This window comes from Suricata suricatta, chromosome 12 (genome assembly GCF_006229205.1).
Source record: "Suricata suricatta isolate VVHF042 chromosome 12, meerkat_22Aug2017_6uvM2_HiC, whole genome shotgun sequence".
Taxonomy (NCBI): Eukaryota; Metazoa; Chordata; class Mammalia; order Carnivora; family Herpestidae; genus Suricata; species Suricata suricatta.
In genome coordinates, this window is record NC_043711.1 from 31,103,707 (window position 1) to 31,129,344 (window position 25,638).

Here is a 25,638-nt window from a genome sequence, read left to right on the forward strand (position 1 = left end):
CTTAAGTAATAAGTGATTATCTATAGCTTCTATCTCTAGGCCTGCCCTTAGGAATGTTAAGGGTGTTAGCTGGCCTTTGCTGATTGGGCGTTACAAGGGTGTCCCTCCTGCCTTGGGCAATGTGTGCCCTTTTATTGTCTAATGATTCTGAGAAACCAACACCTAGGCCTCCAAGGTCAGAGGGGAAACTTGAAGCCTGTCATGGAGTCAGTTTGATTCAGACCTGCGTCCTTACACTACCTTGCTGGGTCACTGAGTATCCCAAGTCAGCCTGCCTGTCCTTTTCACACTGAGCTGACTTTTCACAAAGAAGGGACATCCTCTTGGCCACAGAGGTAGACGGGGCCACCCACGTCAGCCAGCAAGCCAGGGCCATGGAGAGCGCCACAAAGCCTCCTTTCCTGACAAGGAGGCTGATGCTGACGGTTCTCTTTAGCCTCTCCTTTCTTCTTGCTCCATTTCTAACAAATCTTCACAGTCATTTGTACCTGTGGGCTACTGCCAATTCCTCAGTTTTAATCCTCCCAGCTTAAGTCCTAAGTGATTAAGAAATGTATTAAAGCAAAAAAAGACTTGCGAAATCTTTTTTAAAATAAGACTAGCCTCTTCACACCAGCAGTTTAATTAAGAGAGGCTTAAGGTATCTGAGCTCATCTCAAGAGTAGAGAGTTGTGAGTCCAGAGCCCAGTGGTGAACCAGCCACTGCCAAATATACACTCCAGTAAGTCAACCTCCCTTGCAGAGCCCCTGCCCCCTCATGTAGAAAATAAAGATAATTCTTTAAAAGAAAAAAAAAATCAACAACTTCCTAGGTGTTAGTCACTAGGCCAAATGGTTGACCTTCCTTCTATCACGTTCTCTGCCCTGGAAGCCGGTCACAAAAGTATTGATGGTCCCGTGTCACAGATGAGGAATCGGAGGCACCGGGAATCACGGTCACATGCCTTGTGTATAGAGCTGGTCAATGAGCAGATTCCAGCTGCAGCCCATTATCAGCCCCCCAGTGTGGGCGGCACCCCGGGCGGGATGTCTCAGGAACGCTGGGCACACATTTCCTTCCTCCCGTTCCAACTTGATAAGACTCTGTATGAGAAAGGGCTTTGCAGCTGAGTGACTCTGTGTCCTGGATTTCATTCTTTATGGAGATCACTCTGGGTGCGTCCGTACCTTAACTGTCAGCAATGGCAAGCCGCCCCCAACCCCCACCCCAGGACTGTGGCTACACCGCCCCTTCCAATATGCTTACCCTGTGCTCCTACAAAGGGCTGCAAGAATCTAATTCCCGACAGTGCAGGCAGAAAAGCAACCGCCAGGGAGTCTGGGTGGCTCAGTTGACTAAGGGTTCGACTTCAACTTGGGTCACAATCTCACGGCTCGTGAGTTTGAGCCCTGCATCGGGCTCTGCCCTGACAACCAGAACCTGGAGCCTGCTTCAGATTCTGTGCCTCCCTCTCTCTCTGCCCCTCCCCTGTTCTCACTCTGTCTCTCTGTCCCTTTCTCTCTCAACACTAAACAAATGTTAACAAGAAAAAAAAATTTAAGGGAAAAAAAGAAAATAAGAAAATAAATACCCCTGGGTATATTTGCATGTTTGCAATGGGAAGCTGGGTGCGTTAGTAAAACGTCCCCAGGCCTCTCATCTGGGATCACTTGTTTTATTTTTTCTGGTGCCCATATGCTAGCTGCAATATAGGAAAATTCTGCACCCCAATAGTACCTCCACTCACCCTCCTTCCTTCCAAGTATAAAACTCCCACTCATTTATGCTCTGTTTATTCAATTACTTCAAACAGACATCATTTTTGGTACCTGGTGTTAGAAATGTTCTGCCCTACCAGAGGAGCAGAGCATCTAAGGGCCTTCAGAGAAGGCCTCCATCACAAAACTACCTTAAAGCCAGAGGCAAACATAAAGTAGGTTCCCTTCAAATTTCTCGTATCCTTATTTCCTGGCACTGGACTAAGGGGCCATAGACTGGAAAGGATCTGACTCACTCAGCCACTTATTCCTTATACCAACTATTTACTGAGCACCTGCTATGTGCCCGGCACTGTGCTGGGCCCTAGGGGATGCAATGACAAACCGGCAGACATGGGCCCTGCTCTCCTAGTGCTTATAGACTTGGGACATGGGGGCATATGGTGGGAGAAGTACTTGGAGAAAGTGACATTTAAACTGAGAGCCAGAGTCGAGAGAAGGAGCACCCTGTGCTAGGATAGAGGAGAAAGAACATTCCAGGCAGAGGAAGCCACACAGACACACAAGACTAAGGGGAGACGGGACAAAACAAAGGGTGGGCGCGGAGGAAAACACGGAGCACCTCACCCACTGATGGGAGCGTAAACTGGAACAGACATCTTCAGGAAAACAACATTGTCCTTATCTAGGAAAGTCCCCCCGGGCACACACCCATGACGTGGCAAGGCCACTCCTGGGGACCTGCTTCAGGGAAGCTCTTGTATGTTTATCCCAAAGAACAACCACAGAAGCAAACAAAACACTATCAGGGAGACAGACGTGGAGCAAATCTCATAAGCAAAGCAGAGATGATAAACCCCTAAATCAGGAGAACAGTTATCCCTCGCTGGAAGGGGTGAGGGGAGAGGGGGGAATCAGAAAAGACAGGAACATGGTTCTTTTTCCTAAAGCCAGGTGGCAGGCTCACGGGCATCCACTGTGCTGCTATTGTTTAAGCCTTATACATATTTTATCAGTATGTTTGTATCTGCTCAATATTTCATAAGAATGACTGCTTCATATCTGAGTGCTGTGTGGAAAATCGATTAGTGGGGTGAAAAGGCGGATGTGGGGAGAGCTCTTGGGGGCGAGGGCAGCTGCTGAGACAAGAGGTAACAGTGGTAGGGAAGAGAGTGGGGATTCGGCCGAGACCGAAGAACAGGTTTCCAGGTACCTCTGACCTGTGATTTTCAAACTGGGTTCAAGGTTTAACTTAAAAAAGATTTCTGGGGGCGCCTGGGTGGCTCAGTTGGTGGGCATCTGACTTCAGCGCAAGTCATGATCTCACGGTCTGTGGGCTCAAGTCTCAAGTCAGGCTCTGTGCTGACAGCTCCGAGCCTGGAGCCTGCTTCCGATTCTGTGTCTCCCTCTCTCTCTTCTCTCCTGCTTGTGTTCTGTCTACCAAAAATAAATAAACATTAAAAAAAAAGATTTCTGGAGGGTGTGATGGGATACATGAGCAAGAGGGGTTTCATTCGCTTGTTTACTCAATCCCTTGATGTTTACAAACGTGTCAATCAAGACCCAGAGATGAGATGAAACAAAACTAGCGGCAGAAGAGAGAAGCACCGAAATCATGACCACGCAGCCCCCTGCCTCCTTCCACCCGACCTTGGGGCAGAACATGAACTTCCTTTATGATGAACCCAGCATTCAGTACTGTGTGGTGGGCGTGATCAGCAGCTGACTAGGGACAGCACTTCCGTCCTGGTCTTAATGTCACAGAGACTCTACCAGGAGGAAAATATTCAGCAACTCCTACAGTGAGGTTAAATCCAATTTAGTGGTTTTGCAAAAACTTGAGGTTGGCAGATCAAAGTAATGAATACAAATGGCATCCCAGTTGAGTATAGTTCTGCACCATAAAAAAGAAGTTTTTAATTGGCATTCCAAAAATGCTTAGCCATTGGAAATCAGTCTTCTGCCCTCAAATACAGATAGATACATCTTCAAAAGCCAGCTTTTTCCCTTCCAGCAATGGTTATCTAATTGAAATGTGTGCACCCTTTGATTCAGTGCTTTTGCTTCCAGAAATGTATCCAATAGATATTTTCATGTATAAAGGCCATGATGACCTACAGAAAAGAATGTCTGCTAAAGAAACTTTCACAATAACCAAACATTTTAAATATCCTTAATGATCATTAGTGGAGAAGTGAAAAAAATTAACCATGGGACATCTATATAACGGAGCTTTTTAAGTCTTTTTTTAAAAAGATTATTTATGTTTATTGATATTAGAAGCTCTCCAAGATCTATTGTTTTTTTTTTTAAATTTTTTAATGATTTTTATTTATTTTTGAGAGAGAGTGTGAATGGAGGCAGGGTAGAGAAAGAGGGAGACACGGAATCTGAAGCAGGCTCCAGGCTCTGAGCTGTCAGCACAGAGCTCCACGCGGGGCTTGAACTCGTGAACTGCAAGACCATGACCTGAGCCAAAGTAGGATGCTTAACTGACTGAGCCACTCAGGTGCCCCTCCAAGATCTATTGCTGAATGACAAAGAGGAAGTAGCTATGGTATACCACCATCTGTGTTAACAGACAAACAAAAGTTATGTACACATACACACATGTATATTCAAAAGGACATATGCATAATATAAACACATACCTGAATATATGGAAATGCATCAAGGAAGGACATCCAACTAATCCAAAATACATAATTTTATGATACAATTTTTACCATTTTTCATGGCATGTGAGGCCATAGTAGGCATATAATAAATTCCTTTTTTCTATAACTTTATTTATTTTGAGAGGGAGAGCGAGCGAGCGTGCATGCATACACAAGTGGGGGAAGAGCACAGAGACAGGGAGAGAGAGAATCCCATGTAGGGCTCCAGAGCCCATGAGTCGTGAAATCCAGACCAGAGCCGAAATCCAAAGTCTGACGCTTAAACCAGCGGAGCCACCCCGGCACCCAAATCCATTTTCTTGAGTGAATACATTCCCTCTACGCTTTTTTATACATCAAATTCCCAGTGTGTTTTATACATTACACTTGACCCCAAAATGTCATCCAGTTTTTTTTTTATCATTTTTGTATTACCAATTGAACACTCTTCTCAGGAAATCTGGGGAAGCTGTGGCCAGGAGTAACCATCAAAAAGGCAATTCCAGCTCAAGGCCTTTCACACTAAACGATCCTGCAATATCGCCAACAAGGCAGACTTTCCAGCAAGCAAAGTTTTGCATGGTGATTATCTAATTAAGAGGTTAAAAAAGGCACATGCCGTTTTCTGTTCACACAGAGGCGGTAAGGTTTCGCCCCTTGCCCACACTCCCATCCAGTAGCACCGTGGCATGCTCCTCCACGTATGTAATGTGAACCCAAGCTCTCTGCCTAGTGTGCTGGTAAAATGATAGGGGCTATCAAAGGGATTAATCGTATTCCTTCATTCTATACCCTTTAATCCTAAAATAAGCAGTTCTAAATGCATTCCAAAACGGCGTATGCACTTTTTCAGAGGGTGAAATCAGTGCTATATGATGACATTCCTGAAATTTTCCAGGTTATTCCTCGAGAGATAATGGCACAGATGCATGGAGAAGCCAAACTATGGGGGAAGGAAATACTCTCGCGTTAGTACTTACTATAACCGTATGTAATTGAATTTGCTCCAGTAACGTATGAAAACTGAAGGTTTCAGATGAAGTCATCTCTACCTCAGAACAATGTACTCTGGAATAGCACACTTGCCCTTAGCAGGCACTCCCAGAATTTAAAAAAAAAAAAAAAAAAAAAAGATTTTGGATCCTCCCTCATTGAGAACACAGATATCCTGTTGCTAGAAATGATAGCTCCAAATCCTCCAAAAGGAGTCTAAACTAATATTTGACCCTTGGGCAGGAGCTAAGATAATAGAGCCTTTTATCCAACATAACTAATGTCTATAGTCCAACCAGGTGGGATGAAATTCATCTGTGGTTGACAGAAAATCCAAAATAGTAACAGCCTAAACAAGGTAGACACTAATTTCCCCCACACATAAATACAGTCTGGAGTTATGTGATCGAAGGCTATGATGGTGTCACTATGGGCACCAGGAAGCCAGGTAATGCATGTCTTGATCTACTTCCCTCAACACAGGTTTTCCACCTCATGGTCCAATTTAGCTGCTTGAGCTCCAGCAGTCACATCCACATTCCAGCGGCTGGGAACCAGGGATATGTGCTTTCCCTTGAAAGGTATACCTCCCAGAAACAGCACTTAGTATTTTAACCTCTAAGCCTTTGAGCAGAACTTAGTCAAATGGCAACCCCTAGGAGTGAGGAGGGCTGGAAAAGTACTGCTTTAACTCTCAGCCTATATATTAGACAGTATCTTAAAGGCTGTTATCTTTAGGGGTACCGGTGTGGCTCAGTTGGTTAAGTGTCTGACTTCACCTTGGGTCATGATCTCGCAGTTCCTAAGTTCAAGTCCCACATTGAGCTCTGTGCTGACAGAGCTTGAAACCTGGAGCCTGCTTTGGATTCTGTGTCTCCCTCTCTCTCTGACCCTTCCCTGCCCATGTGCTGTCTCTCTCTCAAAAATAAACAAACATAAAAAAAAGTTTTTAAAAAAAAGGTTATATCTCTAAGGAAGAAGATGATGGATACAGAAACAACCAGCCGCATCTCTCACATTGAGGAATCACAAAATAATGATACATACATATCTTCATTTTTTTTCCTGAAGTGCACAGCCATACATTCAATTTATAGGGAGAGAGAAGATTTTGCGTATGGGATTACCAAACAGAGTACCTTCCATGTGAAGCATCAAACAAACCTATAATACATCTTCTTCAATTTCCAGTTTGGTGGTCTTTCCAAACTTTCCAGTATGAATGTCCCCCCAAAAAATCAATGTCCTTCAACCATTTCTGCCTCATTCCCAGGCTTTTAGAAATCCTTTTTCCCAAAGCTTCATTCAACTGAGTTGTTTTTAGTATTCATCAAGGGGTCAATTCCTAGCATTCAGCTTCATTTTCATAGAAATAAATCTTATTTCTGTTTACATCCATATTTCAATGGTTTATGAAGTTGCATATGTATCTCTAGTCCCAAGTATAACAGGCATGAAGAGATCTAGGAACAAACGCATTCATTCCTGGCAATATACAACTCTACACCCCAGCTACAGGGATCAGAGACTGAGAGCACCCTGAGGAAGGACCTAGTAACTGCATGAGCCATGAAGGGAATGAGGTCTTTGGTTTAACCAGCAAGGGGACTGAGCGAAGAACTAACTCCTCTTCAATTTCTTCTTGCTAAAATATCCCCAGTGAGCAATTTCAGCAAGAAAGCCTAGTAACACTGTCACCATGGGTTAATGATGAGGGGGCCCTTCCTGACTCTATCATCTATCTGCCGCAATCTCAAGAGGAGGGAAACTGAGGTCCAGAGAAGATCAGTAAGTTTCCAAGTATCAGAGGTGTGCTCTGCACCTCCCAGAGGCATTTGCTGCTTGCGACACTTTGCATTCCTTCTCAGTGGGTGCAAATGCCACTGGCTTTGGGGCAGGGACACCTTCACGGTGATGGCCCAGTCTCTCAGGGTCCACCACGATCAACATCCCTGTCTCCAACCCACTAAGTGCCAGCGGCAGCCCTTCCAAAGTACTGTGACAAGGAAACAGAAAGGCAGCCCTGAGTGGCCAGATGTCCACATCTCTAGTTGTAGATGGGGCTTTTTGTTGTAGTTTTATAGTTATCGTTTTCCTGTCATCTCTTGGATCACACGATCACAGCTGCGGATCCTGCTTACACCCGTGGACAATGCCAAATCCGAAGGAATTTTGAGAGGTCTTTTTATCATCTCAACAGACATGAACAAAGCTTAGCTTCAACACAGGCGTGTGCATACTATTCTTATAATTCCTGGGAAAACGGATGCTGTAGTTCATGGAATACAAACTTCACCATTCTACACAAATCTATTTTCCAAACGCTATTGACACTGGACTCACAAAGCAACAGAAACATGAGAAATGCTAACGTCATCAAGGAAACAAAAAACACTTTCTCATCCATCTGCCTGATGACAGCCTTTGTCCAACTTTCTGTGGAGTCATTTCATGTTTTTCTAGCGAGAGCTGTTTTGTATTGTGAAAAATGAGGTCTCGGTGTATCAGGCATCAAAAGTAATTTTCTTGTCTTTTGATGATTTTTAAGTTATTCATGTGAAGGTCATTTTCCTTTACAACTTCTGGGTTCCTTGTCACCCATTCATTCATTCAACAAATTCTAATGGGGTTTTTGTCAGACATTACCATTTTCTGAGTGCTAGAGCATTAAAGACATGGAAAAAAGGATCCTTATGGAGTTGAAATTCTTGTGTAGACTATGGTAATTAATCCTAGAGCAGATCAAAATCCAGACAATCCGTTAAAAATGTAATATAATGTAGTGGAAAGCGCACTATGAAAACATAAGAGCAGCAGAGAGAAGGGGAGGGATGATGCACTATTAGGATGGCCAGGAAACGCTGCTCCAAGGAAACACCGGAAGAGCGGCCCAGAGGGAAGCCAAGGAACAAATCATGCAGACTGGGAGAGATCCCAGCATGGACAAATGTCCTGGGGTGGAAATATGCCTACTCTGTTAGGGGACCAGTTAAGGCAGCCAGTGTGGTTAGAGCGTACGGATAGGGGGACAGGAAAAGAGACATTATTTGAATTTACATATGCCTTTCACTCTCCAAATTGGTCAAAGCTTTCATCTCCAAGAAAATTCGATTTTGTTTTTAATTTACAAGTTTTAGATCTCTTCTAATTCCAGATGGAAAGCTGCTTGTCTTAGCACCATTTATTAAAGCTTTCCCCCACTGCTTCTACAGGTCACCTCTATGGCACACCACATGTACAAAGGCTTAGATCTAGTTTTGGAGGTGTCCTGGTTAGCCTCCAGGATCAATTCCTGCTCCAGCACCACACGATTTCATTTCTGTAGCCTGACAATGTATTCCACCATCTCGGAGGGCTAGAGTCTCATTCATCTTTAGTTATCTTTATAGACACAGACCTCGGCTGGTTCTACTTTCCAGCTGATGAAAGAGCTTGAAAACTACTTTATTACATTCCAAGGCCTCTAAGTGACAGGGAGGCGGAGGTGGCCAAGAATATACTAACGCTTAAGTGGGGGTAGGCACTCTTTTTCTCAATCTAAACTCCTGACCCTCCACATCAACACCCATCACTTAACAGTAATCTAAACTACTTTGTGATAAGAAAGCTTGCTAATGTGGACAAGTTATTTAAATTATGTTTATCTGCCCTTCCCCAACGGGACAGTCAGTCCTGGCGGGCTGGGCTGCTGTGGTTCTCAAACTGTGCTCTCTGGACCATCAGCAGCAGAAGCAGGACCTAATTTACTAGATGTAAATTCTAAGCATCAACTGAGAGCTAAATGAATGGGAAACTCTGGGCAGACATCCCCACCACTGCTTAGAATCTTTAAGATCACTCTGGAGCCAGACAATATGGTGCTCAAAAGCCCACACTGCAGTAAGAGTCATCCATCTAACCTAGTTGTGAGACCTTGGGAAAGAAACTTGAAGCACCCAGGTCTTCTCATGGTGGATCATGGTGTCTATCTCATAAAGGGTTTCAAGAATTAAATATAAGAAGATAAGAAATGTGCTTAGAATAGAATATCCCTCCCACATTGTAAATGGTCAATTAATGATAGCTATTGTGATAATGATAACGAGAAAAGTCATAATTTGCTTTCATTTTATTTCAGTTCATTTATTCTGAAAAGCCTAGATCCATTCATGCTGAATTTAACTGAACAGAAATCAGGGAATGGGGAAGTGCAATTCACGTTATGCTTTTTCTGGTTGGGTTTACAGAGACGTGGCAGGAGCTGGGGAGTGGAGTGAGTTGTTTCTGGCAGGACTTTGTGGAGATGGAACCTCTTTCCAGGAGTACGAAGAATTTTCTTTTCTAAGGGTGCCCATTCCCCCCGCCCTTTGAAAGCGAATCAATTCAAAAACCTAGACATTAATTAAAAACCCTGGGGCCAGAAGTTCTTCCCACAAATAACTGCCCACACACTATCAGTTCATTGCTTGTACATCTCCCTGGCAAAGCCCAACAAAAGCTAAAAGAAGACGGATGAACTTCATAGGGTGACCTGGGGGTCAACTGATTCAGACTGCTGAATTAATCAATATGGGCAGCAAATTCCATCTAGTAATAGCGCTCATACAATCCCCCCTGTTGCAAGCATTTCTCTCCGCCTAGAAGAGACAAAAGAGGTATTCCCTACAAACGTGCCCCAAAGTCAACACCCAGCCCTGCAGCACCACTGTACTTTTCCAGATAACACATTTAGCAAGCCCCAGCCCGGTGGGGTGCACTGCTGAAGAATACAAAATAGTATAGGCTTTACTACCATGATTATTATTATAATGGGTTGAACAGCATTGCCCCAAAAGATACTTCCACTTAACATCTCTAAATTTGATTTTAGTTTGGAAAGGGGTCTTTGCAGAGTAACTAAGTTAAGGGCCTTAAGATACGATCATCTGGGATTAGGGTGGGCCCAAATCCAATGACAAGACCTTATGAGAAGGGAAAGGGACATAGACATACAAGGAAACCATCTGATGATACAAGCGGAGATGGGAGGGCCATCTATAAGCTAAAAATGCCCCGGACTGCCAACAGCCACAGGAAGCCAAGACAGACACATGGAGAGTTTTTTTTTTTTCCCCTCCTCAGAGCCTCCAGAGAGAAGCAACAGTCCTGACACCTTGTTCTTGAACTTCAAGCCTTCAGAACTGTAAAAGCAGACATTTTGTTACTTGAAACCACCTAGTTTGTATTAAGTTGTCTTGGCAGGTGGAGAAAACAAATACAATTATGTAAAACTCTACTTAAAAAAAACACTACAAGGAAATCACACCCAAATGCTACATTTATCATCCAACAATTTGATCAAAACTACTTTAAAAATAAGAAACCAACTTGCTCTAAAATGCTGTTGTCACCAGGATTTTGCAAGTTAAAAACCAAAATTCTCCAAAATCCCCAGGAGTTGGATACATCTATTAAGCTGTTCCACCCCCGCAGGACCCAGGAAAACCTATTTACCTGCCCTTCCCTTTGGCTTCCAATATTCCCAGACCCAAGACGATGGCTACATTCCTGTTATCCATGGCCTCCAAATCTGGGGCTTCATGGAGATGAAAGGGGACTGTCATTATGACTTCCAAACAACTCAGTAAGTCACTGGAAAAGCTCCAAAGGCCAAGTCATCAAGGATGCAAATGGCAGGCGTGTGCTCCTGGGTGCCTGATTGTGGAACAAAAGACTGTGAGAAATTATATTATCAGAGTAATTTCATTGTATCATTGAAGAAAGAAAACACCTGCATTCTTATAATAAGCCCCCAGGAGGCCTAATTCCTCAGCACTCAACTGGCAGGCCCCGCTCTGGATATTACACATATACATAATGAGCCAGTTTTTAAGAGTTGTGAAAGCAATTTCTGCATCCCCAAGTCGTTTACCAAACATAAAATCAAATAACGCTCTCATTAAATGCCTCCCAGCCGCCCAATGTGCTTGCGTCGATTTTGCAATGTAGTGGTGTTGTGATCTGTAAAACACTGGCCGATGGAAGCTCCAAGGCCCAGGTCCGAAGACTGGAGATCTTGTTTATTTTTAGCTTGTGGACTTGAAGGGGGCTGCAGAGAGGATGCTCTGTAGCTCTGTAACCCCCCTCCCTTGGCCTCTTCTGGGGTGGTTTCCTCCAGGAAACATGCCAATGGCATTCCACAGCACCCACCCCCCCTACGATCCCCTTCACCCCAAGACTTTCACAAGCTCCTCAGCCCAATTTAACACCAAAGCGTCAACAAGCTGAACGGAGCCCCCTTCGATGTATGCAGATCTGACGGGAAAACTGCAAGCAGCCCATCTCCCATCTTTCAGACACCCTAAAAACCTCAAAAGCACATCCTTTGATTTTTATAGGAGTTTCACCTTTGAGACCCAATCCAGAAATAAACCAACAAGCCCGGCGCTCTTTAGATGTTCTGTTTGGTGTAGACAATAGTCCGACCTCATCCCCAGACCACTGAGAATCTGAGTGCTTTCCCCAAGGTATAGTTTGATATTTAGACAAGAGTCAAAATGCCAAAGCTGAACACTCTCTCTCGGTTACAGAACTTGTGATCCTGAGCCCTCAAGACCCAGTTTCAAATCTTGACTCCACTACTTACTGCCCGTGTGGCCTCGGGCATGCTACCTTACCTCCCTGGGTCTCCCCTATTTACCAAGTACAAGATAAAAGATGGGCTTCAGAAGACTGTGCTAAGGGGGCCCCGGGCCACTGCATGAGAGAAGCCAAACACAAGGCAGACACTGTAGGGTGTGGGCTCCTTCCCAAGAGCATCTCCCAGGTAGGGAGGATCTCGCTACTCAAGCGACCAGCTCAGCACACTCATCCCTGCCAAGGCGGCTTCATTCCATTCTGCCATTCTTACCAGCCTTCCAGGCATGCAGAGTAGCCTGCTTGCATCTCCAAATTAGTAGCACAAAAGGACAGGTCTATAGCAGCCAGTCAGTGGCATCAATGAGCGAGCAGGGCAGGTGTAAGACAAGAAGGAACAATGGAGACTGCAGAAAAGTGGAACACATGTGTTCCTGTCAGAAGGGAAGGGAGGAATAGGAGCCCTCAACTGTCAGAAACTTTCACTGCTCCAGAGGAAAACCCAAATCTGACTTCTTACACAACACACCAAATGTTGGCAACCACTGAAAATGCTAAAGCTGGTGGCCTGTCAGCAAACTACGGGCACTGGTCCCATCGCATCTCAGGAGTTTCCAGGGTATGGTCTTGGGTTCAGGCATTGTATAAAAATCCTTTTTCTTTATGCCTTAGAAAAGGGAGCTTCTGCTTAATGATCTGCTTAATGCTCGTGTTTGGTAGGGCACACCAGAAGCCACAGAGACTGACACTTCGTAAAGAGGCCTGAGTGACATGGATTGACTATTGCCTTGACAATGAATGGTTTTCATCTCGGACATGAATTTTCATGGTGCAGTTGGTAGGCACAAGGCACAAAAAAGGCCCCTTGCTGTATACTGACCCCAGGGGCAACATTTAAATGTTATCTTCTTGTGATGGTTTGCAAATGGTTTTAACAAACACCCTATGAACATTGCACTTAAGCAAAGAGACAGTGAGGATATAGGGCCCCATTCTACTCAACTCCATTTCATCTGAAGGGTGTGTCTCCAGCTAAGTGAATCTGCTATTCCATCAGGAATTCTCATTCCCTGTGAGCCTGAACTCCCACGTGGTGGGTGGCGGTGGGGTGCATGTGTTTGTGTGTGTCAAGGGGACTCCACCTCTTTGGACAGAAGTTCTTAAAACCAGAATCATCAGGCCCACTTAACAAATGGAGCGCAGCAGTTCATGGTGAGGGAAGTGACTTGTTCCCTGTCACCGAATCTCCAATTTCCAGGGCCGTGAACCCAAACCTTCTCACTCCTTATCCAATCCTGTTTCTACTCATCTTTCAACCACAAACATGTGAAGCCCATGTTATACACCATGCACAATGAGGCACGTTATATGCTTTACCCCATGTAATCCTCAGGACAACCTCGTTAAGACACCCTCGTAAGAGTACATAATATTATTCCATTTTTCAGATGAGAAAACCAAGAAAGGTTCCAGAAAGGTTAAGTCACGTTTAAAAAGATTCTTAGCCAGTAAAGGCAGAACCAAGACTATGATCCCAGCCAAATGTCATCAAAGCCTGTCCCTCTAACCACACTCAGCTATAAGGCTCCGACAGAAGCCCTTATAAGCTTCACAGAAGTTTTTATGACACTATCTCAAAGTACACATTTCTCTCCAGAGATCACCCCCCATGGCCCTCCCATACACAGGGCAGGTAGAATCCTTTTGATCTCAAAGTGCTCAATGATCTGGGATTCATCCCCTTCAGGGAAGACTCTCTGTCCATAGGGAATTCCCTCTGGGGTAGTCATTAATGGCAGAGAAAAAGGAAAACCTTCCAGTTTTTTGAACCAACAGACCACAAAATAACACATTTATTAGATTCCCACTCCACCCCTGCACTTTATCCCACCGACCTTAACGAACAGAAGCTTAAGCATGAATGACAACCTTTCAACAGAATGTGAGTACCACTTTCAGGATTAAAGACAAACAAGATGTATTTTGAAAAACAAGATGACTGACATCAACACTCTGTGTTTTCTCACTATTCATTGGGTACAAATTGTCACTCAGGGTGATTAAACAAGGATTAATTACAAGGTTGCTGTACAAGCTGAGATGTTTCAAATTTTCAGCCCAAAGAACACATAAATAGACGCAAATTTTTTCAATGGCAGGGGTGGAACTTGGCACCAGCCATTTGGAGGGCAGTTTGATAAGAGTGCCACATAACTGTGTTGGAGCTGAAGAAAAGCTATCATCATACAGTATGTAATCAGGAACGATGGAAAACAACCAAAGCGGCCTTGAACAGAAAATTTTTAATTCCATGATAACCCATATTCTGGATTCTAAGAGTGAAGAAATGTGTGAGATCTTTGTGCTTTTTCCAGAATGACACACAAAGATGTCCAAAAAAATGTTTCTAATTATGAAAAAAGGTATGCTATAAAAAACCATATAGAATGTATGTTTTCTCTAAAATCTTATTAACACATAATAATCTGAACAAGTCTGAGGATATGAAAAGCCAGCCATGAGCAATAGATCTCTCTAGCTGTGGGGTCAGCAAACTTTCTGAAAAGGGCCAGGTAGTAAACACTTCCGGTTTCATGGACCACGAGGGCCACCTCAACTACTCAATTCTGCTATTGCCTAGGCCACCATAGAGGCTACTAAGTGAAAGGGCACAGCTATGTTCCATTGAAACTGTATTTATGAACTTAAAATGTAAATTTCATACAATTTAAAAAAATTTTTTGTAACATTTATTTATTTTTGAGAGACAGACAGAGCATGGGCAGAGGAGGGCAGAGAGAGAGGGAGACACAGAATCTGAAGCAGGCTCAGGCTGTCAGCCCAAAGCCCAACACGGGGCTCAAACTCACAGACCACGAGATCATGACCTGAGCCAAAGTCAGTCACTTAACCAACTGAGCCACCCAGGTGCCCCAATTTCATACAATTTTTAAGTGCCACAATATGTTATTCTTCTTTTCTTTCCCCCAACCACTTAAAACTATGAAAACTATTCTTAGCTAGGAGGCTATACAAAAACCAGGTAACAGCCCGATTTTGTCCCAATGTAGTTCGCTGAGCCCTGCTCTCAAAAGTGTAATCAAGGGTTTTCTCTGTGCTATATAATTCCTATATGTATACATGTGTGTGAGTGTGTGATGTTAAAAAATACTTTGTAAAGACCATGCCTTATTTCGAAATCAGGGACAATACTCTGGATATCTTGGGATAAACTAATAGTTTTCTTCAAGAGAAAAATCCTACTACGGTGTTTCAGTTTCCATCAAGCCTATTATCAAATGGCAATGACGTAAGGTAAGCCAAACAGCAAGGTTCTGGGCTAAAGTATCCTTTCCTACTTTGAGGATTCCAGGCAAAAGTCTTGGGTGCAAACACACATACAAACACACACACACACAATTGCCTTTTTTCCCCTTTTCTTGGCACATCAACTGATCAAGACAGTCGGTCAAGTGTGTTTTTCCTCCTCAAGCAGAATAATCGGTGGGAACCCATGTCTTAGCCAAGTTACAATCCACTAAAGGAAACCAGGCCGGCGTCTCCCCAGATCACCACCCTAGTCATCAATCAACACAATTGCCAGGGCAACTAAGACGCTTTTCAAGGCGGTCTTGGCTGACCCAGGGAACGCTGCCTCTGGGGGGGCTGCGTGGGGCCAACGTACCCGCCAGTTGTCCAGACACAAACCGCTCTGCATAATTAAAACCACCTCACAAAGCTACCACTGCTCTGCGCTCTCCACGTCAGCTGCTCATGAAAGTGCAACTCCAGGAGGCTTGGTCGGAAAGCCCGCTTTTTAATGCTCAGGTCGAATCTACATTTATCAGCAAAGCTGAAACGTTAAAGGGATTACAAGGAGCTTAGAATCCACTGGCGGTTCATTGATCTGGTCTTGCAAGCCTCATCTCCACATGCCCTTTAGAAATGGCTTTGGTCTATTCCCTGGTTCTTTGCTTATCCTTGATCTCTGCACCAATCTCATCCGGGTTGGAGGGGACGTTTCCTCTAGCACTGATTCCAAAAGGGTCTCAGCTGCCCTTCTTCTAAAACCCAGAGAAGCTACTTGCATATTCCCCTAGACAGTGGCATAGTCCAGTGATTGGCAAACATTTTCTAGCAATGGCCAGAGAGTTCATGTTTTTGGCTTTGGAGGCCGTACGACCTCTGTTGCAAATACTGAACTCTATCACTGTATCAAGGAAATAGCCATAGACAATATGAGAACAGATGTGTGTAAGTGCATCCAGAGAGCTCTTTACGTACAGGCACTGAAGTCTGAATTTCCTATCATTTTCCTAGGTCATGAAATAGCCTTAAACCATTAAAAAATGTTAAAACCATGTTTGTCATAGAAGTCATACAAAACAGGCGAAGGGACAGATTTGCCCAGCAGGACGTAACGTGTCAACCCTCGTCCAGACTGTTGCTCTTCAAAGCGCGGTCATTGGACAGGCAGCATCAGCATCACCTGGGAGCCGGTTAGAAACGCAGAAGCTCAAGCCCCTGCCTCCAGCCAGTTCAATGAGAATCTGCATCTGAATAAGATGCCCTGGGAATTCATATGCAAGCCAAGATTGAAAAATCCTGGTCCAGACACAGAATTCTGCAGTCGAATAAGGTTGGAATACCATGGCCTCACTGGCTATAGGATCTCAAATTGTTGAACCCTGAGACTCAGTTACCTTATCTATTGAAACAGCTACAAAGAATTGCACCATCTCCAGGGATTGCTGTGAGTCCGAGACAAGAAGGATGAAAAACACTGGCCTGCCAATGTCAATGCTTTTAAAACTGTAGCTACTATGAGAGAAGCTTCCTATTTTTTTTAATCATTTTTTGAGAGATGAGATGCTCATTCAGGATTTACAAACTCCAATCCCTTCCAGGACCTGACAAGCCGCCTCAATATTCGAAAAGATCCTTGACAGCAACTGGAATGTCAGAGATCGCGGCAAAGTCAAGGTCACAACCATCTAAAGAGAGGGTGCTCCTTGGGTGTCAGGGAGCAAAGTAGGCTCCTCACTATCACATTACTGCATGTTCAAAGAGAAGCTGAAAACCTGGATTTTAACGTTATAAAAAGCCCTCTTAACACACTGTGCAAACCAAAGAAAACCCACCTGCAGGCTGGATGTGACCAGAGAGCCCTCTGCCTTTCAAGAGAGGTAACAAGAGGCAGTGAGTCACAAGAAAAAGAATCTGGGTTTGAGAGCTAAAACCCAGCTCATTCTCCATAGTTAGGGGTCCTGGGACAGATTATTTAACAACCCTGAGCCTCAGTTTCCTCACCAGATCCATCTTTGAAGGGCTGGTGAGGGTGAACCAGAAATGTATGTAACGTAAGAAGGTCTGGGCATCCTTGTCATGGCTGATGACACTGGCGTTATGATTACTATTTTTATTCATCAGTGCCTAGGCATTCATGGGGCAAAGCTGCACTGTAAAAAAAAAAAAAATGGCTATTTTTCTCTCCCTGTGCAAAGCGGCCACAGACAAGCATGCCCAATGAACCCCCACTGAGAATTCGGTCTCCTCATGCACTAAGAGCTTAGTTATTAATGATTTTGTTCTCACAGTCCAAGAAGATGCCTTAATCTTCCTCTTAATGAAAATTCCCCGAGGCCCAGCCGCTGTGGGGTTTACCCTGGCTGCTCTGACATGCTGCTTCTTGGGGGCAAGGTCACCTGCAGGGAACAGTGACTAGCTCTCCCCACCTGCCCTAGATCAGGCGGAGGAGAGCGCTGTGCTTGTGTGAGCCCCCTCTTCCCCAAGACACAAAAATCCATTGAGAGTTTTCCCCTTCAGAAAGTCTACGAATCTGCACAATTGCCACCTACAGGGATGGGTGATGATAAAAATGAGATGAGAGTATCGGAACTCAGGAAAATCTGCATGGATGAGAAGTGACGTCCGTGGGACCTTAAGCGTCTTTCCCCACACAGAGAAAGCCCTAAAATACAGAGAGCAATTTGGCATACACAGTGCTAAGTGGGTTTTTTTCATATTCTTATTCTTTTTTTGTGTTTATTTTCAAGAGAGAGAGAGAGAGAGTGCACGCTCAAGCATGTGAGCATAAGTGGGAGACGGGCAGAGAGAGAAAGAGAGAGGGAGACACAAAATCCAAAACAGGGTCCAGGCTCTAAGCTGTCAGCACAGAGCCCCACTCGGGGGCTCGAACTCACAAACCACAAGAACATGACCTGAGCTGAGGTTGGACACTTAACCGAGGGAGCCACCCAGATGCCCCTGCGGTGCTCAGTGCTTTAACTCAGCATTTCTCTATCTTTAACGCGGACAGGAATCAGCCGCAGATCTTGTTGAAGCTGCCACTCCGATTCAGTAAGTCTAGGGCAGGGCCTGGGACTTTGAGTTGCTAGCAAGCTCCTGGGAGATGGTGGCACAGCTGACTCCTGTCCCAGGTTTGAATCAACAGTGTCCTCCTCCTCCCTCTGTTTCATTTAGGTCTCTGCTCACCCGTCCCCTCCAAGAGTACCTTCCCAACCACCTTATCTAAAATGTCATTATTTGTGGAATGAGGGCCGGAATCCTGGCTGTTGTGTTCTTTGCTGTACCCCCAGCACCGGCAGAGCGCTGGGCACAAAGCAGGAACTCAAATATTTGTTCAGCAGAGAGATCCCGCGTTGACAGTGGAGGGAAATGAAACTCAGGGAGCCTAAGTCATCTGCTGAAGGTCACACAGCTTGTGCAAGCCAGAGCGGGAAGGCAAGCCAGCTCCGTCTGGACTTCAAAGCCTCAGCAACCTCTGCCACAGCAGAGGAAGAAGCAAAGCTTGTTTACAACTTGCTTCCTGCCTAGAACGGTAGTGCCTTTGTGCTGGATGCAGTGACATGATTCGATTTGGTTCTGCTTTTGGGAGATGCCTGCTGGTGGGCAATGGATTGGAGGGGACCGTGGAGAAGCCGAGATGCTAGCGGAGAGGCCCCCGGCAGTAATACTTAGGGTGCCTTGGTACTCTGGGGTAAGGGAAATCCTCTCTCCTGGGGTCAGACCAGAGGGAGCCTTTCGGCCTATGGCAGGCCAGTTTTGGGCTCCTTCCCAGGCACAGCTCTCTCTCCAAGGGCCTCACAGTCTCCCCCGTCAGAGCCAGAAAGTGAGCACACTGCGGGTTCCAAACTGCCAAAAAAGAACATTGTGCTCTAACCCAGAAATGGCTGTCCCTCTTCTCCCAAAGGTCACCAGAAAGTATGCCCATGGGGGAAAAGGAGGGGGCAAAAGCAAGGGGCTGCTTCCTTTCCAGCAATGGTTGGAATGGCCATAAAAACCCCATTCATGGAGCCAAAGTGAGGTCTTTCTGCTGCCGGTGGGGGGTGGGGGACGACTTCTTCACCGAAAACCCCTCTCAACCTAATGAAAGGGTCTCTTTCCGAAAGAAAGGCTCCCTAATGGGCTGAACATACAACACTTGTTTCCCCCGTCACAAAATCAGCTGGATTAAAAGGGCCGAAGGTTCTCCAAGAAGCTGTGGTCATGAAAGGCTCAAGTGACCCGGACACCTAGCAGCTTCAAACCGGCTAGCGACGCCCAGCAGGAGTCGAGAGGAAGCTCAAAATCATGAACAAACATGGCTAATAGGTACTGTGTGCCTGATACTGGGCTATACATTTTCAGTATCTCACTTCATTCCTGTGATAATGCTGTGAGTTAAGTGCCATTTGTGCCCACCTGATGGTTAGGGAAACTGAGAACTAGGGAGGTTAAGAGGCTTACTGGAGGTCAGAGGTCATACAGAACAGAGGAGCACCAAGCCAGGCCCCCACACTGAACTACTACCCCACAGGGCTCTGGTTAGAAGGGGACCCAAAGGCTCCAGAGTAGGGGAGGAGCTGGAGAGCACTCTCCTGTTCATGACTCTGCCTTTCCCACCCCTCCCAGTTAGAGCACAAGACAGATCAGAAAGGAAGAGGCTCTGAGTCCTGCCATAATGGATTTGGTTTACAAAAGAAGGTTCCTACACCTATTGCATGTCTCACCTACTTTCACATTTGGGACACACAAGGGGCCAGCCATTTGGGCCACAATACTGGCACTGATGGATGCCTACGGCTGCCCATTACATATTTATAAGGTCGCCTAGCTTTGCCTCTGACACAGAAGTTATTAAATGCTTGGGAGCCATAAGGGTTGCGCTCAGTGCCCTGAAACAAAGGCAAGGAGGCTGCCAGACCCATCGGAGGCAGGAACAAAAGCATTTAATTTCTGAAGGAGCCAGTTGGGAGTTTCCTCCTAACTGGGTGCCCCGCACTCATTACCGTTTCGGAGAAAGTAAAGAAGCAGGCAGAGAGGGGTAACATAAAATCAAAGCAGGCTTTCCCCCTCGTGTCCAGAAACAGCCTTCTTCAAAGGGCCGTCTGAGCAGTGGAGACAGGGGAAAGATGCACTCATCAAAGAGAGAGCGTGTGAGGATGCCGGAGAATATGCTCCTGTCACTCATTTCCCTTTTTCATGAAGTTGCCAAGAAGGATCCACCTTTTCTCTTTACATCCTCAAGTGGACAGCCGGCAGGCTGCACCCCAACTTTTCCCAACCAGAGCCCCAGGAGCCAGATGCACTGGGAGAGCACCCAGATCCCGCATCTCCCAAACATAATCATTCCAATCCAGGCTGGGGCTGCCTGGAAGTCAACATTCACGGTACATTAATAAGAAACATCTGGCCACCGAGCAGGGTTGACACAGCGCAGGCGGGCAGCCGTGGATTTGTGGGTGGGACCCAGAGTTACAGGGGCTGAATTAAAAACACAACTGGAAAACACCGGCTGGTCCAGGGTGCCCTCCCCACGCAGCACCGTGGCCCTTGGACACACTGCCGTGCCCAAGTTGAACCGTTTGGGGCTCGGCAACTTAAATACATAGAGTGTGGGCAGGAGGGACTCAAAACTCTCCCATCAGGGAAATTCAGCCTGAGCCCAGCTCCCCGGCATCCCCCAGTGTCTGGCCACCACTTCCACCTTGGATATTCGGAGCAGATGTAGCCCCACTCTTAAAGGAACAGGCTTTGCATTCTTTCCATGTGACTTACAAGTGAGATTTACAAAAGGAGATAAATATATGTATATATGAACATACGCATATATACATATATACATGTTTCTTCCCCTAAAGTGGTATGTCTTTAGGAATCGGAAAAATAGGCATCCTACCTCCATTTATGCAAGGCGAACCCTGGGCACTGGTCACCACAGGCGTTACATGGCTGGCCTCTCTCTATCCGCCCCAGTCCGGTCAACTTCAAAACAAAAAGACCACACAACCATGTTTCCACCGTGGGGGGGCTCTCTCCAAAGCCCCACTGGTGTCCCAGGCAGGACGACCTGCCCCTCCCACCCCACCTTATCAGGTTTGACTCCAAAGTCCCTCTCTGTTGTGGGGGTCTTGGGGCGGGGACCTGCGGGTGCCCCAGGGGTGGTCTCTCTCTGGTGGGCAAGGGTGTGGGGACCCAGGCAGGCTACCTCTGGTGTGGCCACCAAGCCACCGAGAAATGACCATGGCTGGAGCTTTGTCTCCCCCAGACACCTTGGTCATGGGTTTCTAAGAAACAAAAGCAAGACCTTTCTGTTCCCCAGGGTCCCGAAGAGGCTACCATCGCGCGTTCGCCTAGGGTGAGGCTGCTGGTCCTGGAACGGGGGCAGCACAGGACACCACAAAAGACAGCCCAAAGTCAAGTCCGCTGCTAGAGCTCCAAGAGGCTAGACTGTGGAGCTCTGAAACTGGGATTCCGACCTGCCTTAAGGGAAGAGGCCAGGGAGGGGGCTCTCCAGGGCGCTCCCACACTGTGACACACTGGGCCACGGCTCCCGGTCTCGCTCTCGCCCAGTCTGGGGATCCGGACTTAACCCTTTCCGCGCCTTCGAGCGCTCCCGCGCGCCCCCGGACGCGCCCCCGCGCTTGGGGCCGGCTTACCTGGGGCCACAGGTGCGCGGCCGCCGGGCGGAGGGAGGCCGCGCAGGGGCGCTCGGGGAGGCCCGGGGGGACCCGGAGATCGGCCCCGCTCAGGTGGGGGACACTCACCGAGCGGCTGGAGAGTCTTTTCCGGGAGCTCCGGCTGAACATGGCCGGGCGCCTCCTGCACGCTGTGCCGTCCGTCGGTCCGTCCGCACCGCGGTCGGGAGGGCGGGTCGCCTGGGCGGGCACGCTCGGCCGCCCGTGGCCTGGCTGTCTCCGCCTCGCAGCCCCCGGCTCGCTCCGGAGCGCACGCCTCCCCCTCCTCCCTCGCCTGTGCCTCTCGCTCTCCCGCCCGCAGGTCCCTCCCTCTCTCCCGGCATCCCCCCCGCCTCCCCGGGTTCGCCCCGCGGTCCACGGGCTCTTCCCATCCCTCCCCCGCACCGGCTGCGCCTACTTTCTCCTTCCCCGGCTTCCCCGCCGGCCCGCTGCGGTTAACTCTGGCCCCGAACCCGGGCCCGCCCCCAAAGCGCTTCCCTCACCCTGGCCTTAGGGCAGGGACCACCTGAAGCCCCCCTGTTGCTTTGGCCAGGATAGCCGGTGGAGGTAGAGGAAAGGGGGTTGGGTTCTTTTAAATGAAGGTGTGATCCACACAGAGTAAAATTCACCGTTTTTAGTGCACAATTCTGCCGGGCTTGACAAATTCATACCTGTAACAGCCAGCAAAATCAAGTTATAGAACAGTCCCATCACCCTCCAAAATGGACTATGTTAAAAGTCTGTGACACGCATGGAATCTATCCACTAAGTGCTGGGTAGACGAGGAGGAGGGCACGTGCCCCTAACTAATGGTACAGAGCCTGGAATACACCGGATGCTTATTAAGTACCTGTCCAATGTGGCAGGCAAGCTTTGAAGCCCCACCTCCCACCCCGACCCCACCACGTGCCCATTCTTTCCCTACCACTTAGCTGGTGATCTTCCCAAATTGACTTTGAGTCTGTCTCCTTATCAAAATAAATAAATAAATAAATAAATAAGTAGATAGATAGATAGATAGATAGATAGATAGATAGATAGAGATAACAGGAGTCCAAGTCTCACGGTGTTGTTGAGGGAGACGAGTGGGGACAGGTACAGTTGCTACATATGTTATAACGGCACAAACTAAGGGCTCATTAAAGATTAGCTGTCAAAACAATAAAAGGTTGCAAGTGTGAGAGGTGCAGGCCATGGTGTTCACTTAACACTGATGTTTCCGCGTAAATACCGCCTCCCCTTCGAGACAGTCCCTCGCCCCTATTTTAACATCTCAAGGTTGCTCCCTCATACCTTGATAGCATACCCGGCCATGATCTTGTTTATTTATTTGCTCTGACCCACACGTGTTACTTCAGCACCTCTAGGGCCTGTAACGGTGCCTGCACATGGTAAATGCTCCATAAATATTTGTCAAAAGAAGACACTCTTGGCATTGTCAAAAAGAGAATTCTCTCCGCTTAGTGTTTTTCTAGGTGAGACGTCCAAGTTGAGTGAAGAAAAGCTGCTGCCTGGGGTATTTAGTGGGAAGGCCAGTCTACTCCTCCCCCAAACTCAAAAGAATAGGGTGGCCCAGTGTGGACACTCGCTGTGTATCAGTGTTGGCTGATGATCCTCAAAGCCCCGATTTGAATTCCAGGCAAGAACGAGAATGGAGCAAATGAAGAGCGAAATTTACAGGGCGTGGGGATGGGGCAAGAAATCAGCAATTGAGATAAACAATATTGTGAGGCAGTATTTTAAAGAATCAGAATTGATCCCTCCCCCCAAAAAAGCCCATGATGAACATCAACATTTTAAATGAAGACCAGATCCTACCCTGCGCTCACATGTCCCTGTCTCACTCACCTCACCATAATTCTAGCCCTCCAGTGTTCAGCGACCTAAAAGGTAGACTCTTTTATATTGCTTTCATCTATTTACCCAACACCCTCCAATGCCAGGAGATGGTATGCTTGCAGAGAGTAAATGCCAAGGCTCATTCATCTCTTTATTTGCTCAGGCCTAGCATAGTCTCTGGCTCATTTCAGACGCTGGACAAATGTTTGTTAAATGACTAGATAGAAGGCAGTAGCTTTGTTGGGCGGAGGGGGGGGAACAGGGTTGGTGGTAATTAAAGCCACAGGTCATCATCAGACCTGTGTGGGAGGCTCAGCTGGCCTTGACAGCAGGGCTCCTGCAGACCTCACTCGGCACTGCACTGCACATGGCCTCCTAATTGGCGCATGTGGGTCGGGAGGACGGTGTTCTCACTGTGCATGGTGCCTTCTTGTATTTTAATTATGAAAATTTCTAGCAAAGGTCAGACGCAAACCAATGCATTACACGTGTCTCACAGATGGAAGAAATGTATTCTGAGGAAGCAGCACCATCTTCAAATTCCCTGGAAGGCAGCACAAGGGCAAGTGGCAATAGTCCTGTCCCATGTCTTGCTTCTGGAGAGACGTGGCTGGTGAAGGACATGACAATAATAATGCTCTTGGGGAAAATCATTTGGGTGAACTGGGCATTTAACTTTTGTTTCTCGGTTAAAGAAGAGATGCCAGGGTGTGAGGGCCTCCACATACTGTCTGATCAAGCCACATGTGTGACGACCCATTCCACGTCCCAAACAGAGCAACAGGTGTTTCCCCTGACATCTGCCTTAGAAAACACCCCTAGAACTAATGTGACATTGCATGTTCATTATACTTCAATTTAAGGGGCGCCTGGGTGGCTCAGTCAGTTAAGTGTCCAACTTCAGCTCAGGTCATGATCTCATGGTCCATGAGTTCAAGCTCCACGTCAGGCTGGCCTGATAGGTCAGAGCCTGGAGCCTGGTTTGGATTCTGTGTCTCCCTCTCTCTGCCCCTCCCCTGCTTGCAGTTGTGTCTCTCTCAAATATAAATTTAAAAAACATTTTAAATAAAATTAAAAAAGTAAAAACATTTTCTACTACTTTATATTTATTATATTTATTTATTTTGAGAGAGATGGAGACAGTTCATGTCGGGGAGGGGTTAAGAAACGGGAAAGAGAGAGAGAGAGAATCCCCAAGCAGGCTGTGGGCTCAAACTTACCATGGGATCATGACCTGAGCCGAAACCAAAAGTCAGATGCTTTAATCGACTGAGCCACCAGGCACACCCCACCCAAATTTTGTGAAATCACCCCCTTCTTGAATGAGTCCCCCTTGGTTTATCATCTCAGAACAGGAGCTAGTCTTCCATGGGCTTATTTACACCTGAGGCTTCCATTTAAGAGGCAGCATTTTATTTCTCTAGTCAACAACCACTTTATCTTGCTTAGGAAGATAAAGCTTAGTAACCCAGGAAGGAAAACTCATTCTCACTGTCAGCTGCAGGTGAACAGTAACAGTTTTATTTTGCTCTGTATTTCTGGGTTTACTCTTCATAGACCTCTTTGATGTGTGCTGTTTCCTCATGTCTCAAGGCAGTGCAATTACTGATGGGACTTGAGGAACCCTCATACATGATTCACTGACATGGGAAGAAACACTTTCGATGACAGGATGTGGGAACACAAAACCAGGATAGGCTTTTTGGCTTTAATCTGTCTTACAATATGCATCAAGAAACTGGAAAGAAACACACAGAACAAGGTTGTTTTTCTTTTTCCTCTTTAAATATACTTCCTATAATGAACGTGTGTTCATTTTATAATCAGAAATGTCAAATTATTTACCTGAATGGAAAATCGTCGCCCGAGGTCTTCGAACATCAAATCTGGAGGAGGTG

General features: G+C 46.5%; 1 protein-coding gene across 1 annotated transcript in view; it reads right to left on the reverse strand.

Moving 5' to 3' along the window:
• PRICKLE2 (prickle planar cell polarity protein 2) overlaps positions 1-22,067 on the reverse strand; it is a 327,787-nt gene extending 305,720 nt beyond the window's left edge. The window contains exons 1-2 of the mRNA XM_029917658.1: positions 21,992-22,067; positions 21,124-21,209 (exon numbers count right to left, since the gene is read on the reverse strand). Of these exons, the coding sequence (XP_029773518.1) occupies positions 21,124-21,209; positions 21,992-22,033 (128 nt within the window). The 5' untranslated portion in view covers positions 22,034-22,067. The remainder of the gene's footprint in view (positions 1-21,123; positions 21,210-21,991) is intronic.
• Between the last annotated feature and the right edge of the window lie 3,571 nt (positions 22,068-25,638).